This window comes from Myotis yumanensis, unplaced genomic scaffold (assembly GCF_028538775.1).
Source record: "Myotis yumanensis isolate MYYU_CA2020_CCGP unplaced genomic scaffold, mMyoYum1.0.hap1 SCAF_1, whole genome shotgun sequence".
In the NCBI taxonomy this organism is placed as follows: Eukaryota; Metazoa; Chordata; class Mammalia; order Chiroptera; family Vespertilionidae; genus Myotis; species Myotis yumanensis.
The window spans coordinates 27,503,318-27,518,588 of NW_027223752.1; the positions used below are offsets into that span (position 1 = coordinate 27,503,318).

The window sequence follows — 15,271 nt, forward strand, 5'->3', positions numbered from 1 at the left end:
AAGCCATGTATAACTTTTGACTCCCCCAAAACTTAACTTCTAATAGCCTACTATTGACCAGAAGCCTCACCAATAACATACTCAGTTGGTTAACACATATGTTATATGCTATATATGTTATAGACTATTCTTAGAGTAAAGTAAGCTAGAGAAAAGAAAATTATTAAGAAAATCATAAGGAAGAGGAAATACATTTGTAGTATTTATTTTAAAAATCCATGTATAAGTACCTGCTCATTTTAAACCTATGTTGTTCAAGTGTCAACTGTAGTCCCTTTTTCATCATTTCATCATTATCTTTACCTAAGACTTAGCAAGTATATTGCCAGGAACAAGATAATCACTGGCAAAATGTGCAGGATTTAACATTTGATTTTTGAGGAGAGCTTGGAAATGGTAATTTGCATGGAATTAATTTTTGGAAGACTATTTTTTTTACTACTAAAAGGAAAATCGTAGTACTACTTGCCTTCCCAGCTTAAAAATCTCCCAGTGGGGGCTTCAGTGCCTGTTAGAGATGGCCATATTTCTCTCCTGGCCCCACTGTTCACACACTCGTCCATTCCCACCCTTCCTGCCTGCCCCCTTAACCACAGGAGACCATCAAATGAGTTTTGCTCTTTCACACTTCTGTGACTTTCCCCCACTTGTTCACCTGGAAAAATTCTCCCTCTCCTTGAAGAGTCTTTCAAACGTTATTTTGGGACACACCCTTATCCAGTCCTCTGAAACAGTCGGGGCCTTTCTCTCTGGGCTCTCTGTCTCCTGACAACATCTCTAGCACCTGCCAGGCACTGTAACTCCCAGTGGGCCCTCAGTCAGTACTGGCCCGGTGAGCGAATGGTTTCAGGTACCAGTGCTTGTTTCTTCTTGGCAGATCCCCTAGACCCCTTATTCCCAGTGGAGTTTGTAAGACATGGAGACATCATTCGACTAGAACATAAAGAGTAAGTAAGTTTGCTCTTTGGGATAAATGAGTGGTATGGGCACCAAAGGTAAGGAGTTGTTTTTAAACTGGAAATGAACAGAAGTCAGGTTTGAACAGGCTCTGGCAAATGGAACAAGCTGCTGGGGGAGGACGTAGAGCCGCGTTAGGAAGGTCCGTGAAGTAAGCAGATGAGCCTGTGCCTACCTAGTTTGGCTCTGAGGAGCTTTGAAGTTTGAAGGTATCTTTCAGCTTCCCTTTTCTTAGAGGACAGAAGAAAAAATTTCAGTTGCCCAAGCTGCTTCTTAAGTGACTACCTTTAGAAAGATGTAAACATGTTTCCAAGAATATGGCAAATTAATTTATTTAACCAATGTTCTCCTTGAAAATGACTAATACGAAAACTGGAATAAAAATATAAAACTGGAATAATGTAAGAGCATCTTCTAGAAAGCATCAAAAAGCTGACATGATAGTAAGGAGTTACCAAGCCAAAATCTAAATGAAAGGGGGGATCTGAGAAAAAAGGGGGACACTGTAGCCACTTCTGCCATGATCCCACAGTCTTGAGTGTTGATCTTTGGTTTGGACTGCCTCTTGAGAGATGGAGTTTTAAAGTCAAAATTCTAGGTTCACCCAAAGTGGTAAGTTTACTAAGTGATCCTTCCCCCAGATTGGGAGCCCCAAAAGGGTTAGGGTTGGGTAAATTTGCCCTGTCCACATGTACTCTGGAAAAGTTACTTTGGTGCTGAGCAGAGTGTGCTTGGGAGGGGTGAAGCGGGGGTTGGGAGGCTCTGTCTCTGGTGCCTGAGATGTTGTAACTACCAGTTGATCCTCACATGGGTTTGCAGCCCAACGTTATTTCACCTGGATGGTCTCAAGATCTTCAAGCCAGGAATTTAAATGCACATAATCCTAGATTGGTAATGTTTCCTAGCAGCCTGGTGAAAGGCAAATTAAGACAGTTGTGCCTTAAGACAGTTCTCTCTTCTAACTTCTAAATCTTTTTGGGAAAAACATTGTCACCTATTCTTATCAATGGTTTTTTGGTGACAGTGAATAATAACTAAACAGTATAAATAACTAAACACACAAGGAATAGGACCCCACATGCAAGAATAAGCAGGAACAATATATAGCAGAAGCAGCCCTCAGAAGTTTCATATACTAGAATTATCAGATACAGATTTTTTAAAAAAATCAGAATTTTATATATATAGAAAAGCTATGAGAGTCTTTTTTCTGGTGAGTATGATTATGGATACTTAAAATTTTAATTTCATTATTAAATAATTTCTATTTTTTAATAAATTAAAATTTGTTGTTATTAAATTTATTTTTGAGAATTTCCAGAATTTTTATAATGAACATCTATTTCTTATTATGGATTAAAGTAAGCACAAAGTAAATAAAAGCTAATTTAAACCCCTATATTCCATATAGATCCCCACTTTATAAAACTGGTGGTGGGAGTAGAAAATAGGAGGGAGAGGTTTACTATCTCTGGGATATGCAGATTATAGATTTTAATATTCTTCTACCCACACCTGCAAGCTAAGTGCTTCAAAGCCACCAAATGTGTTGTCACTACCTCCACCCGCACCTTCCACCTGAAGGTAGCCCCTTTCTTGGCACACAGTCCAGTACTCCTACCATTTGTCCCTCCTGGTTTAAGCAGTTCTCCAGTTCTCTAGGTATTTCTTGTGAGTAAATAGTCAAGGAGTTCCTGATGCGCTGAATTTCATATTCAGGTTCTTTTTAAGATCTGAACAGGTGACTCTAAGTATCCTTTTTTAAAGAAGAAACGACACATCTCTTTTCTTCCAGATAATGGAACTTCTCTCTTCTAACTTCTAGGACCTCTCGGAACTTGCACAGTCACTATCATGAGGCCCCCCTGACCCGGAAGCACTACCAGGTCACTGGCTATGGCATAGTAAGTGAGCAACTGGAGTGTGCGCAGCCTGACTCAGGGCCCTATGGCGGAACACATCCTCCCCAGAATTCTGGCATTTTCCTAAGGATGGAGGCTGTACAGGGACTCAGCATTTGGGAAAAGCAGCCTATGAAGTCTGTCTGTTTCCATCTCTCTCCTCCTATAATAACCACGCCACTTTTATGTTCTGACACTTAATAAATGTCAAATATGAATACTATGTGGGTCCCTTTTAAATCTACATTGGATGTAGATGCCACAGACCCACAGTGTGACCCCAGATGACTATGTACATTTATCCTTTGCCAGGTCCCAAATCCCTGTTTGCCTTGTTTTTAAGGATTACTTCCCTCTGCAGAGGGATATTCACCACATTGCTTTTGGATTTTTACTATCTTGGGTGATGCAGTTCATAGAGGAAGCTCAATGAGTACTTACGGCTTGGACAGTAATTTGAAAACAAAAACAATGAGTAGGTAACTAGACTTATAACTATCAGTTACGTTCCCCTCCAAGGGCTTTGGTGCATCAGTAAAAATTCTGGGTTTCGGAAAGTGGATTTTCCAACCCTGTTTGCTCATCCCAGTGTGTGCTAGAGCCAAGACTCTGAGCGTCACCTTTTTCTTGTGGGCATCTCCCGAGGAGAATTAGGCACAACTGTCTTAATTTCCAAGTACAATGTCCAGGCCAGACCTTTCTGGCTTAGCTGAATGGGTGTCCATATGGCCAAGGTCATGGATGCAAATGGCTCAAATCGATTTCTGTTGGCTCAGGGTGATGTCTTGAGTTTGGTTTAAGGGCAGAAACATCTATTTGGAATTTAACTCTTGTCCTATGAAGTGCGGGCTTGGACATCAGATTCCAGGAGTTATACTAACTTTCTTGGTTGGAATAGTGAGTGCTGGAGCAGTATCCATCACTTGAAATATTTCCAGGCCCTTTTGTTCCCTTCCCCACCTCAGTCATTGAGGTCAGTTTAGTCTTTGACCTTTGTAACATGGGGGCATCTGAAATGTCTTCTCTGAAATCATATTATTTTCTTTGCATTTTTTCCTTGCCTTATGTGTTAGAATGGGACAGGGGACTCAAATGATTTCTGGCGGATTGAGGTTATAAACAGAAAATTTGGAAACCGGATCAAAGTGCTGAGAAGTCGAATTCGCTTCATTCATCTGGTCACAGGCTGTGTCCTGGGCTCCTCGGGAAAGGTTCTGCCCAAGTGGTGAGTCTCTGGGGTTTTGATGTTCCAGTTGAGGCTCATGCTGTTCCTTTCTCACTACAAGTATTCCAGAAGATTCAGTCTCCCAGTTGTCAATGTTCACCTAATGTTTGCTTATTTTGAGTGGTAGGTGGAGGGAGAAAAGCATCAGGTGTATTGTAGAGCACAGAGTTCCAGAGTTCCCCTGGTGTTTTATGTGCTCTGATAGTTGAAGGTTTGTACATGTGCAAATGTTTGTACTCTCTGGATCTATCTGTCTTTCTAAAATGGGAATACTGTGTGCTAGAATACTCCTAGGATAACTCAAGGTTGAAAAAAGCATGGCCACTGGGTTGAAAAGAGAGGGGTTCCATGGGCATAAGGGCAGTTAACAGTGCTCTCTGGTGAGTTTCAGGTCTTCTGAGAGACACCTGTGACTGTTTTTCACAGGGGCTGGGAGCAGCTGGAAGTTACTTGCACTCCGTACCTAAAGGAAACCCTCAACTCCATCTGGAATGTGGAGGACCACATCAATCCCAAGTGTGAGTGAGGTTACTTCCTGGCTGCCTCTTACGGGAAACAAACCTTTTAGACTGCTGTTGCTATATCTTATTGTTTCCACTTTCTTCCTTTTTAAACCTAATCTCTTCATATGAGTTGTCTAGAGAGGCGGCTCCTTTTGCTTCCCATCCACTTACACTTTCTCTCCTTAAAATGACCAGTGACTTCACTCGAGGCCAGAGCTACTTGTCTCTTCTCATTTTCCTTGTCTTTCGCCAGATTGGACTCTGTAATGCAGGTCTGTCTGTCTTGTCTCCTTCTGGGCTCTTCTCCCTCCTGCACCATGGGCACCTCCCACCCTCAAGGCTTAGAGTAGGCTGGTGCTTTCCCTCTATGCCCTTGTGTAGAGCTCCTCCGCTCCCCACATCCAGCCAACATGTTTACAGAAAGTGACAGCCACAGCCCTGGCCTGGGCCCTGTATCTATACTTCCAGGCTCCAGTGTGACATTTCCACATTAGTGTCATCTTCAACTCAGCGAATCTTTGGATTCATTGCCCGTTCTCTTAGACTGCCCTCTTCTTGCTTGATTTCTTTTCTCCCTGCTTCCCATTTCATTCTTTTACCACCTAATTTAACCAACCAGGTAATTAATTACCTAAATAAACTCTTGAGCTCCCAAATGAGGTATGTGCCCTTGACTGGAATTGAACCCAGGACCCTTCAGTTCGTGGACCAGTGCTGTATCCACTGAGCCAAATCAGCTAGGGCTTAGCAACTCTTTATTGAGTATGACAGAACCATGTGGGGCCCTGGGGAGATATTGGTGAACGAGATAGACTTGGTCCCTATCCTTACAGCCCTTCTGCCTAGCAGGGAGGGCAGCTGTGCCAGTACCGAAATGAAGGGTGACTGTGCTGAGAGCTGCCAGAGCACCCAGGCCTTGTCGTCTGTTGCCTTTGTATTTCTCAGAATGCCTGATGAGTGCTTAATACAAGCTGAAGGAATAATCAAGAATTGGGCCAAGTTTTCTTCCATCTCCCCAACACTTTCACCTACTTGATAGTCCGCTTGTTAGGAAAGCTGCACTCAGCCTCTGGCAGCTGTGTGGATGCATGGACAGCTGTGAGAGCGAAGGTGTAACAAATGTTTCCTACTCTGTCATTTCTTTTTCTAGTGCCGAACATCAGCCTGGACGTGCTGCAGCCCAGTTTTCCTGAGATCTTGTTGGAGTCCCACATGGTGATGATCCGGGTAAGAGGGCCCCCTCCCATTTGGTGTCTTCTCTAAGAGCTCCGGGCCATCCACAAATTCAGATCACAAACCAGTAGCGTGGTTTAGATCCACTGCCCCCTTGTGGAGGACTTTGAAAGTGTCTTCACTTACTGGTTGAGTTGGTCTTTAAAGGCATTTCTGTTTGTCACAGAGTGATGGTGGTGATGAAGATGATGACAATAATGATGACACGAGTGAAAACTTATGTAGCTCTTATGTGCCAGGCGCTACGCTAAGGGCTGTACACATACTAACTCATTTAATACTACAATCCTATGGAGATTATTGTTCCTGGTTTACAGAGGAGGGGACTGAGGTACAGAGATGAATACCTTGCTTAGAGTCACACAGCTAAATGTGGGAGGCGGATCCAGGCTTCAAAGCCAGGCTGGCAGGCTCTCCGAGTCAGTGCTAGTCCCACTACCTTCCTCTGGCTCGAAGTGATTCTCCAGGCTGTTCAAGTGGCAGAGCCCTGAAAACCAGTGTCCTTGGTTGAAGAGTGACAGTACATTCCATCATAGGAAGTTATGATCAATTAACATGAAGAGCTAATTTGAGTGTGTTGTTTACACGCAGCATAAAATCCCAACCATGAGCCACTCCTGTTGCAGACAAAGACAAACCATTAGGGTACATGGCCGATTCTTTTTAAGGTTTTTAAGACTCATTGCTTGTGCTCTGTATCATTAGTAACTGACAGCAGTTGTAGCATCAGAGGTTTAAAAACAATTGAGAAGGAAATCCTTAAATTGAGCAATTCTACCCACTAGCTTAAATTCTCCCCTGTGGTTGGAAAAACGCTGCTGCAGTTTTGATGTTTAGGGGAAACCCCTTTACTCTGGTTCAGGGAGAACCGGTATTCTGTAGGAACGGTGTTGAAGAATCACTGTTTCTCAGCCCACAGGGTTGCAGAGAGGTGTAGCAGTTGTTACTTCCCCCTATGAGCCGATGGCAAGTGGACCTTCCTGGAAGTGATTATGGAAGCAGTGTCAGTAAATACAGTTGACTTAAACCACCAGATTAAATTTAAAAATTCAAATTTTGTCATTTCTGCACTTTGGCAGGTGATGAGTTGACAGCAAGCAATCTCTGGGTCACTTCCTCTCTGCCTCTCCGCTTGTAGCTGTCACTTTGGCTTGATGACATAGTTGTTTTCAATACGTGTCTGTCAGTCCAAGTATCATTCTGGGTCTAGGTAGAATTTTAAGACTAAGTCTAACTAGTCTTATTTCCTCTTTCATCATTGAAGAGTTAGAGTCCAACAAGAAAAGGGACATTTATTTTATTATTGAAGAGGAAGAATCCAAGAAGAAAAAGGACATAGGGAACTTACTCAGCCGATGTAGAGTCAGAACAGGGAGAGAGACCACAATAGTCTAGATCACAGAAAGTGCAGGGGTGAGGGGGGTGGGCCTAAGGCTGGCAGGAAAGGCTGCCATGCCTAGTGAGGTTAGCTGGATCAAGCCCGCTCTAGGTTTTAAGCAAAGAGAATAATGTACAAATGCATATGCCTATACTGGTTACAGATTTTTCCTTCCTTCAGTTTCTTGGTTTAGTAAAGGAGCACATTTCTCAGAGTTTAATGTAGTGAGTAGGATGCCCTTGGATTATTATGCTTCTGGCTGGAGTCCCTGCATTTGGGGCTGGACTGGACTGGTTTGAAGGAATTGTGTTCCCTCAGCAGATGCTCTAGGCTTCAGAATGATTCATTCTTCATTCAGAGACCCTTCACCTTTGCCATGGTGGTTCACTGGTGGGGCAGCTGGGCCCTTTGACCCTGGAAGAGCAACCCAGCTACCATGTTGGAGGCCTGCAAATGACCCCCAACTCCTCAAGTAGCTGGATGAGTGAGGCACTGGATGATAATTCACTGAATCAGCCCTTCTGGACCTTTCTTGGGCTAGACCAGTGGTTCTCAACAGAGGGTGATTTTGCCTCCCAGGGAATAACTGGCAATGTCTGCAGACATTTTTGGTTGGCATAGCTGAGGGGTAGTACTGCTTCTGGCATCTAGTGGGCAGAGGTCAGGGATGCTAAGCATCCTACACTGCACAGGACAGCCCACACCAAAGACTTCTCCAGCCCCAGAGGCAGTAGTGCTGAGGTGGAGAAACCCTGACCTGGCCCAGAGCACCTGACTCCTCCTCAGGAATTGCCTTCTCAGCGGGCCCTATGATGAGGCTGATGCCAGTGCTGGTGGTTAGCACCCAGGATCCTGATCCTTTTCCTTCCTGTTTAGTGAAGGCCAGGTTTTATCATGTAGACACAGGCTGTTGGATATTCTTGGCTGTTGATTAAAGGAGCGGAGTCCCTCAGGCTAAATGTGCATTCTCAACCACAATAATATAACTTCCAGTGGGTAAAATGTGTTCTTGAGGGCAAATCTCTCTTAACTTTGTAATGTATAAAGCACAGGTATTCATCTGTAATAATAAAAGCGTAATATACTAATTAGACCGGACAGCCGAACGACCTTCTGGACATCATTCCAGATGTCCTTCCTGACGAAGCTGTGGTGGCGGGGGCCAAGGCAGAGGTGGTTAGGGGTGATCAGGCAGGCAGGCTAGCGGTTAGGAGCCAGCGGTCCCGGATTGTGAGAGTGTACAGGCTGGGCTGAGGGACTCCCCACTCCATGCATGAATTTTGTGCACCGGGCCTCTAGTATAATATATAAACAGATTTATAGTGTAGCTGTGATATTACAATGTCATGGTGGGAGGTGTTTAGAAAAAAGTCTGAAAAGTCTGGGAGGGGCAATAATTTAAAAAGTTGAGAACACTGGTCTAAAGTAAAAATTTCAAAGTCCAGGAACTCATCAGCATTCCTGGGTTTGTGTTTGAAGTTGGCCTACCGAGGGGACAAGTAAGTCAGCCCTGATTTTATATGCCCCCTCCACACCCTCTTGACACCTGTCTTTGGCCTGAAGATGGGTCTGTGTTTTGTGCCCATAGGAAACAAGTCCCTCATTCCTCTCTCTCTCAAGCAGGGAGGTCTGACTGGACTGTCTCAGGAGGGAGTTGGAGGCTTGCCTGTTGGGAGAAGTGAGGTGATGGCATAGGCAGGTGGACAGTGACCCAGAGTGAGCACCTGGTTCTTCCTCAAGGGAGAGAGGAGGGAAGGCTTCTCTTGATGCTCGGCCATTACCAGAGAACCTGGTCCGCACACTTCTGTCCGCCCTCGATCTGTCTTGACCAGCTTTCCTCTGCCACTTTCTTGCAGGGGAACAATGGCCTCAAACCCAAGGACAATGAATTCACATCCAAACCCTGGCACTGGCCGATCAACTACCAGGTAGGCCAGAGGCTAGAGCTCCTCCCAGGACATGAAGCCAAGAAAGAGACTTGGTGGAGGTGGGGTGTGCTGGGTGACTGGGTGAGGCCTCACGCCTGGCATGGGGTGGCCAGGACGGGGCTCTGTTCTGCCCTGGTTCTGCCCTGCCTTCCCAGAGAGCTCACATTCTGAGCCTCCCGCCTAGGCTCTGTGTCTGTGAAAGGTGACCAGTCCCCTCGTCCTGGAACCTGTGCAGCGGGGATGAGCCGGGCCCCAGATCAGCAGTGTGTCCTCTGCTCCGCAGGGCCTGCGCTTCTCAGGGATCAATGACACGGACTTCCGAGTGTACCTGCTCGGCAACCCGGTGAGTGCCGCACGTGCCCCGTACACCCTCGGGCCGGGCCTGTGAGAGCGCAGCTCTCCTCTCACCCTCTTGTCTCACTTCCGTGCAGGTGGTTTGGTGGCTGAATCTGCTGAGCATTGCCCTCTACCTCCTCTCAGGGAGCATCATTGCCGTCGCTGTGCAGAGAGGGGCGCATCTGCCTGGGGAGGTTGAAGGTCAGGTCCCTGGGCCTCTCTCTCCCTGACCTGGCAGCTGGTAGGGAGCCTGCAGTCAGGGGAAGGCCTGCCTGCGGATGGGCTCCTCTTCCCCTTCTCCTTTGCTTTTTAAAGCTCACAGTCACCGAATGTCTGGTGCCATGTTCAACACACATCCTCCCCAAAACCCTACAGGGTAGGGATCACTGCCCCATTCTGTGGACTAGGAAACCAGGGCACAGGGCTTAAGGAACTTGTCCCAGGACATATGCTAATAGGTGACAGAGCTGAGGTTCAGACCCAAGCAGCCCGAGTTCAGAGTCTTCACTTTTAACCTCTGTGCTCTATACAGAGCTGCTGTCTTTTCTCTTTTGCCCCCTCTTGTTCCGTGACCCAGTCTTCTAGTGGGGAGAGAGGAGCCCCCAGGGCACGGTCTGTGGGTTCCCATCCTAGTGCTGGTCCTGGTAACTTTAGCTACCAGGCCACGGACCACAGCATCTAAGACATTCACCTGGGCTGCTTCGGCCTCTGCAGCTCCCTGTCTGAACAGCAAGAATCCCAGACTCCCTTCTATCCCACCTCCATCCTCCCCTCTGACTCACCTTGGCCCTGTCTGCCGCTGCAAACGTTTGTGTGGCAGCAAAGATGTGGGCAATGGATGTGGGGGAAGCTGTCTGTGGGGTGTGTAGGATTTTGGTTTCTTTAGGGATGGTGCTGCCTCCGCTGGTGTTTGGCACCCCTGCTGTGGGTGCTGAGGCCTCACCGGGCTGGGTGGGTGGCGAGCTGGGTGGGTGGCGAGCTGGGTGGGTGGCGAGCTGGGTGGGTGGCGAGCAGGGCTCTTGAGAGCCAGCTGCTTCTCTCCTCTGCCAGCTGCTGGAGGTGTTGGGCTTGGTCCAGGAGAGGGAAGGAAGGCCCAGTAGGGGATGTGGCCTGTTCAGACACACAGCAAGGATGGGGCAGAGCTGGGCTGGAGCCCAGGATCTCCGCCCCTCCCTGCGCTGACTGGGGCTGTGCTCCTTGGGCAGGGCTGTCCCAGGTTCTGCTGCGAGGAGGCGGTCAGCTGTTGCTGGGCTGGGCGCTCCACTACTTCCCCTTCTTCCTCATGGGCCGGGTCCTCTATTTCCACCACTACTTCCCAGCCATGCTCTTCTCCAGCATGCTCACAGGTCAGACTGCCACCTGGACTGGGTGGAGGGCGGGCAGGGTGGGGAGGAGGCCACCATGGAGCAGCAGGGCCATCTGACAGGCTGTGCCAGGTGTCTGTCCTCTCACTAGGCATTCTGTGGGACACTCTCCTGCGGCTCTGTGCCTGCGGCCTGGCTGCCTCTTCTCTGGCCAGCGGTGTCCACATCGGGGGAGTCCTGAGCCTGCTCCTGGGAACTGCCTACAGGTGAGCCTCCCCTGCACGTCGCATTGCTGCTCCCCGGCCCCACCCCGAGGCCTCAGCCCTGGATGCATTTTAGAATCCCCTGGGCACTCTCCGTGGGTGCTGGTGCATGTGCCCATCTTCAGACGTTTGATTCACTTGAGCCCAGTTTGGGCCTGTCAGACAGTTTTCAGAGCTGCCAGGTGATCCTAGCGTGCAGCCACGTAGGGGAAGCATGGGGCTATCCTTTGCATTCTTTACTATGCCATTGGTTCCCAGCCTGGTACCACAGGCACACCTGGAGGGTACCCCTCTTTCATCCCAGTGGCTCCCTCCTGGAGCAGTGCTTAGTGGGGTGAGGGTAGGTCCAGGGGTACAGGGTGTGTGTGGCTCAGAATAACTGGAAGGAGGGCGTTGTTTGGAAAGCCATGCCTCTCTCCACCTTGCAAGTCTCACAGATCCCCTGTTGAGAGACATTGGCCTGTAGGGGGCCGGGGGCAACATGAAAACGTGAACAGGGAACGGTGACCTGTGACCTGAGAGTATTTCCACGTTTTGACAGATACTCAGGTCAGACAGCCCACGAGCAGACCCCCTGACTGGTCTCTGTCCTTGGCCTCTGGGGGAAGAGCCCTTTGCTGTACTGTCACTAAGTCGGCATCTATAAGGTCACAGGCTACAGCCGCCCGAGGGCGGGCGAACTCAGGCAACGTTGGGGCTGGCAGGGAGTGGGTGTTGTAGGTGAGAAGATCTAAGGAGGTCGGCAGGAGGAGATGCATTTCAAAGATCTGTAGGGCAGTTGGCTGCTTGTCTCCACAAATGCCAACTACCTCCTTCTGATTCTCTCTCACAGCTTCTACCTCTTCCATCCTCTCGCTTACGGGATGGTTGGTCCCCTAGCCCAGGACCCCCAAAGTCCGATGGCAGGACTAAGGTGGCTGGAGTCATGGGACTTTTGAAGCCACAGCCTTAGTCCTGGAACTTCCTGGGGACAGCCAGCTGTGGAGCCAGTCCCTGAGCCCTCCCAGCTGTGGAGGAAGCTGCCCGAGGAGCCTGAGGAATTCTCTCGCCTGCAGGACCAAGCTCTAGGAGCAGACCTGGAATCGAACCCAACACTAGAGAGCCATGGCTATGTCTGCAGATTCCACTGCTGGGGATGGCTCAGCACCGAGGATGTCTCTCAGGCCGCTGCCCCACACGTGCAACATGAGGAAGGATGAGTGTGCGAGAGTGGTGGGAGTGCGAGGTGAGGGCACGTTTGTCCAGGCACCTGTGAAATGTGGACTGTGGCTGCGGACAGCTGTGTCATAAACTCCAAGAGAGAGGCCAGGGCTACAGTAGTTTTTTCTGGTATTTTTTTCACACTGGATTTGGTTTGTAAGTAAGACCCAGCAAAAATTCTCTGACCTCCAAGAGGGATGAAAGCCTGGCCCCATCTTGGGACATCAGCAGTGGCAGAGCAGAAGGGACTGGCAGAGCTGTGCTGCCCTCCTCCTCACAAATAAACCAGTGCGCTGCATGCCCCTGAGCTGGTGGGCGGCCCGCAGCTGCTTCCCCGCATGGCTGCTGTTGGGACAGCTCCTGTGTGGCAGCAGGTGGCTGGACTTCCTGTCTGTGGTGGCCACAGCGAGGCAGCGGAGGACTCGCCACATCTGAAAATGTCACCCGATGAGATTGGCGGGAGGAATGGCGTCCTATCCTTGGCTACTCTGTGTCCCAAGGCCCTGGGGGTTAGAGGTGGTTTCTCGCTACCATCCTTCCCTCTGCATCCAGCTGTGACGACAGGACAGATGCGTTCTCCTGGTGGCTGGCAGAGCCATTGGGCCCCTTGCTGAGCAGCCAAGGCAGATGTGTGGCAGGGCAGGGAGGGGTCACTCACTAAGTGTTCCCTATTTTTACTTCTCAGTTCTCCCCTGCTGACACCCTCTACCACTCCTTTTCATTTTCCTTTCTCTGTCTCGGTGTCATCAATCTCTTTTTCTCCCCAAAGACCCGGAGCACCTAGAAATGCATTAAAGCTTCACCTCTCTTACTTTGAACCCAAGCAGGAAGCTCAAAGCTGTTCCTTTCACTTCCTCCCCAAATGAAAGGGATTAAGAAAGCCCTGGGGTCCCAACTGAACCAACCCAAGGCCAGCCTTCCGCCTGCCTCGCTCCTCCCAGAGCATGACAGAGTATTTATTTTGTCTCAGAGGACTGTGATGCTTCAAGGTTAATGCCCAATCTGCCACACTCCATCTTCCCTCCTCTGTAGCCCCTACCAACTCTGACAGGGTCAGAGCTCTTGAGAGCATCTTCGGAGGCGGTTGTCACGGAGACTGGAAATTGGTCCTGGGGACAGGCTGTGCTACCTACTGGGTGATGGGAAGGGAAGCTTCTGGCCATGCTTGGACGTTGAGACCAACCATCATTAATGTTAATAGAGGAAATATAGCAACATCAAAAGCAAGGCAGGTTTGTTAATTAGATCTGGGGCCTGATGACCTCCCTCTCCCAGGGCTGCAGCCCTTTTGACTTCCCCCAGCAGGAAACACTGCCTGTGTGCTGAGTCTGGGCTGCTTGCTTAATTGCATTTCTGGAAGGGAAGGAGAACAGGATGGAGAAACCTCTGCTTGCCCTTCCACCCTCCCCTCGCCCTCCCCTCTTCCCATCGGTGGAGTTGGTTTCTTCTGAGCTGGGTCAGGGCAGCCATGTGGGGTGCTCTCCTGGAGGTAGAATGCAGGAGTCAGCGCTTGGCTCTTAGTGAAGAACAACGGCCCACAGTGACATCCAGGAGGTGGCTGGTGTTCCCTGTGCCTTGTGTTTCCCAGTGGGGACTCGTTGGAAGGGAGGGCTCTGAAGGAGTCAGTGGGGCAGCCACTCTGAGTGAGGGTGAGGAAGGAGGAATCGCAGGCAGCTCCCTGCCCATCTCTCCTGCTGATTTGGCCACACTGGGGCCAAGGGTTCCTCTGTCTCTTCCACTGCTTTGCAAGGGTGGGAGAAGGAGACTTGTCTGCTCATTCCCTCTTCTTTCTCTTGCCCAGACTGGCAGACACTTCTCTGGGGACAAGGCCACATGGCTTGATGCAGCTTCAAGTGCTGCGGTTCTGTTGCTGGGAGATGCGGGGTGAGGGGCTGTGGGGTGGTGCTTTGAAATGGCCTCCAGCCCCCAGGAATTGGCAGAAATGTGTCCCACACACTTGCTGGTGGAGAAAGAAGACATTGGTTAGAAGACCAACCTCTAGCCAGCTTCTTGAGCCACATTTTTAAAAAAAGTTTCCACAGGTAATCAGAGGTCATTTACTTTTGTAATAAATAGCTGTTATTTTGAATGCCATTGTTCTTGTTGCACTTAATTGAATCTGACTCGCCCTCTGGCTCCTGGAAAGAGGAGAAGAATGTTTTTTATTTTCTTTTTTATTTCTTATTGTTGACAGTATTACAGATGTCTCCCACTTTATCCCATTTTGCCCCCCTTCACCCCCCCTGCCCCTACCCAGGCCTTCCCCAAACTATTGTGTTTTCAGTGTGAGAACATTCTATTGTGTCTCGTGTCTGGTCTGAGGCCATTCTAATTCCAGCAGAGGCCCTGGGCTGGGCAGGGGAGTCTGATTTTACCCCGGGGGGCATTTGGGCCCTCCCATTAATAAGGTTACCTGAGTAATGTTGGTTATTTTGTTTTATATAAATTTATTTCAAAGGAACTAGGAAGCTGGACCTGATTTTTTTTTCTTTTACCTTGCCCACACCAATGTAGAAAAGAGGGAGAAAAGCAACAGTCCACGACTTCTGAGACAGCTGAGTGGCCCAGCATTGTAGCAAGTTCCATTACGCCCCCATCTTGACAGGGGTTGTCTGTTTTCAGGAGTGATATTAAGGGTCCAAAGCAGGTGAGAGCTAATGCGTTGGACAGCAGATGGGGGGTGAGATGGGGAGTAGTAGCACTGTACTGTGAAATTGGGGGCTTCTGGGCTAACTAACCACCCGCCTCTTAGGACCACCCTCCTCTTAGCTGGAGGCGGGGATGGCTGGCCATGCAGACCCTCAGGAGATGGAAAATGCTGAGGGCAGGTAGGTTAGAAGAGGACGGAACACTTCCTGGCTGGCACAGCTTAGTTTACCAAGTCCCGACATCTATGACCCTTGTCCCCATAAAGGCCCAGTGAAGTCATTGCTGGTTTTGTCCCCATTCTACCCATGAGAGATTAAACTACTGGCCTAAGGTCCCACGATGAGTGATTAGTGGAACTTGGCCTAGTCACCAAGGTGGGCTTTTTCTGCTTCTC

At 49.0% G+C, this 15,271-nt stretch overlaps 1 protein-coding gene across 1 annotated transcript in view; it reads left to right on the forward strand.

The window, feature by feature from the left end:
• POMT2 (protein O-mannosyltransferase 2) overlaps positions 1–14,669 on the forward strand; it is a 40,112-nt gene extending 25,443 nt beyond the window's left edge. Inside the window, exons 11-21 of the mRNA XM_070415997.1 lie at positions 878–947; positions 2,783–2,861; positions 3,932–4,083; positions 4,510–4,601; positions 5,737–5,813; positions 9,054–9,125; positions 9,409–9,468; positions 9,557–9,662; positions 10,667–10,807; positions 10,917–11,031; positions 11,861–14,669. Coding sequence (XP_070272098.1) covers positions 878–947; positions 2,783–2,861; positions 3,932–4,083; positions 4,510–4,601; positions 5,737–5,813; positions 9,054–9,125; positions 9,409–9,468; positions 9,557–9,662; positions 10,667–10,807; positions 10,917–11,031; positions 11,861–11,966 — 1,070 coding nt within the window. The 3' untranslated portion in view covers positions 11,967–14,669. The remainder of the gene's footprint in view (positions 1–877; positions 948–2,782; positions 2,862–3,931; positions 4,084–4,509; positions 4,602–5,736; positions 5,814–9,053; positions 9,126–9,408; positions 9,469–9,556; positions 9,663–10,666; positions 10,808–10,916; positions 11,032–11,860) is intronic.
• The last annotated feature ends 602 nt before the right edge of the window (positions 14,670–15,271 follow it).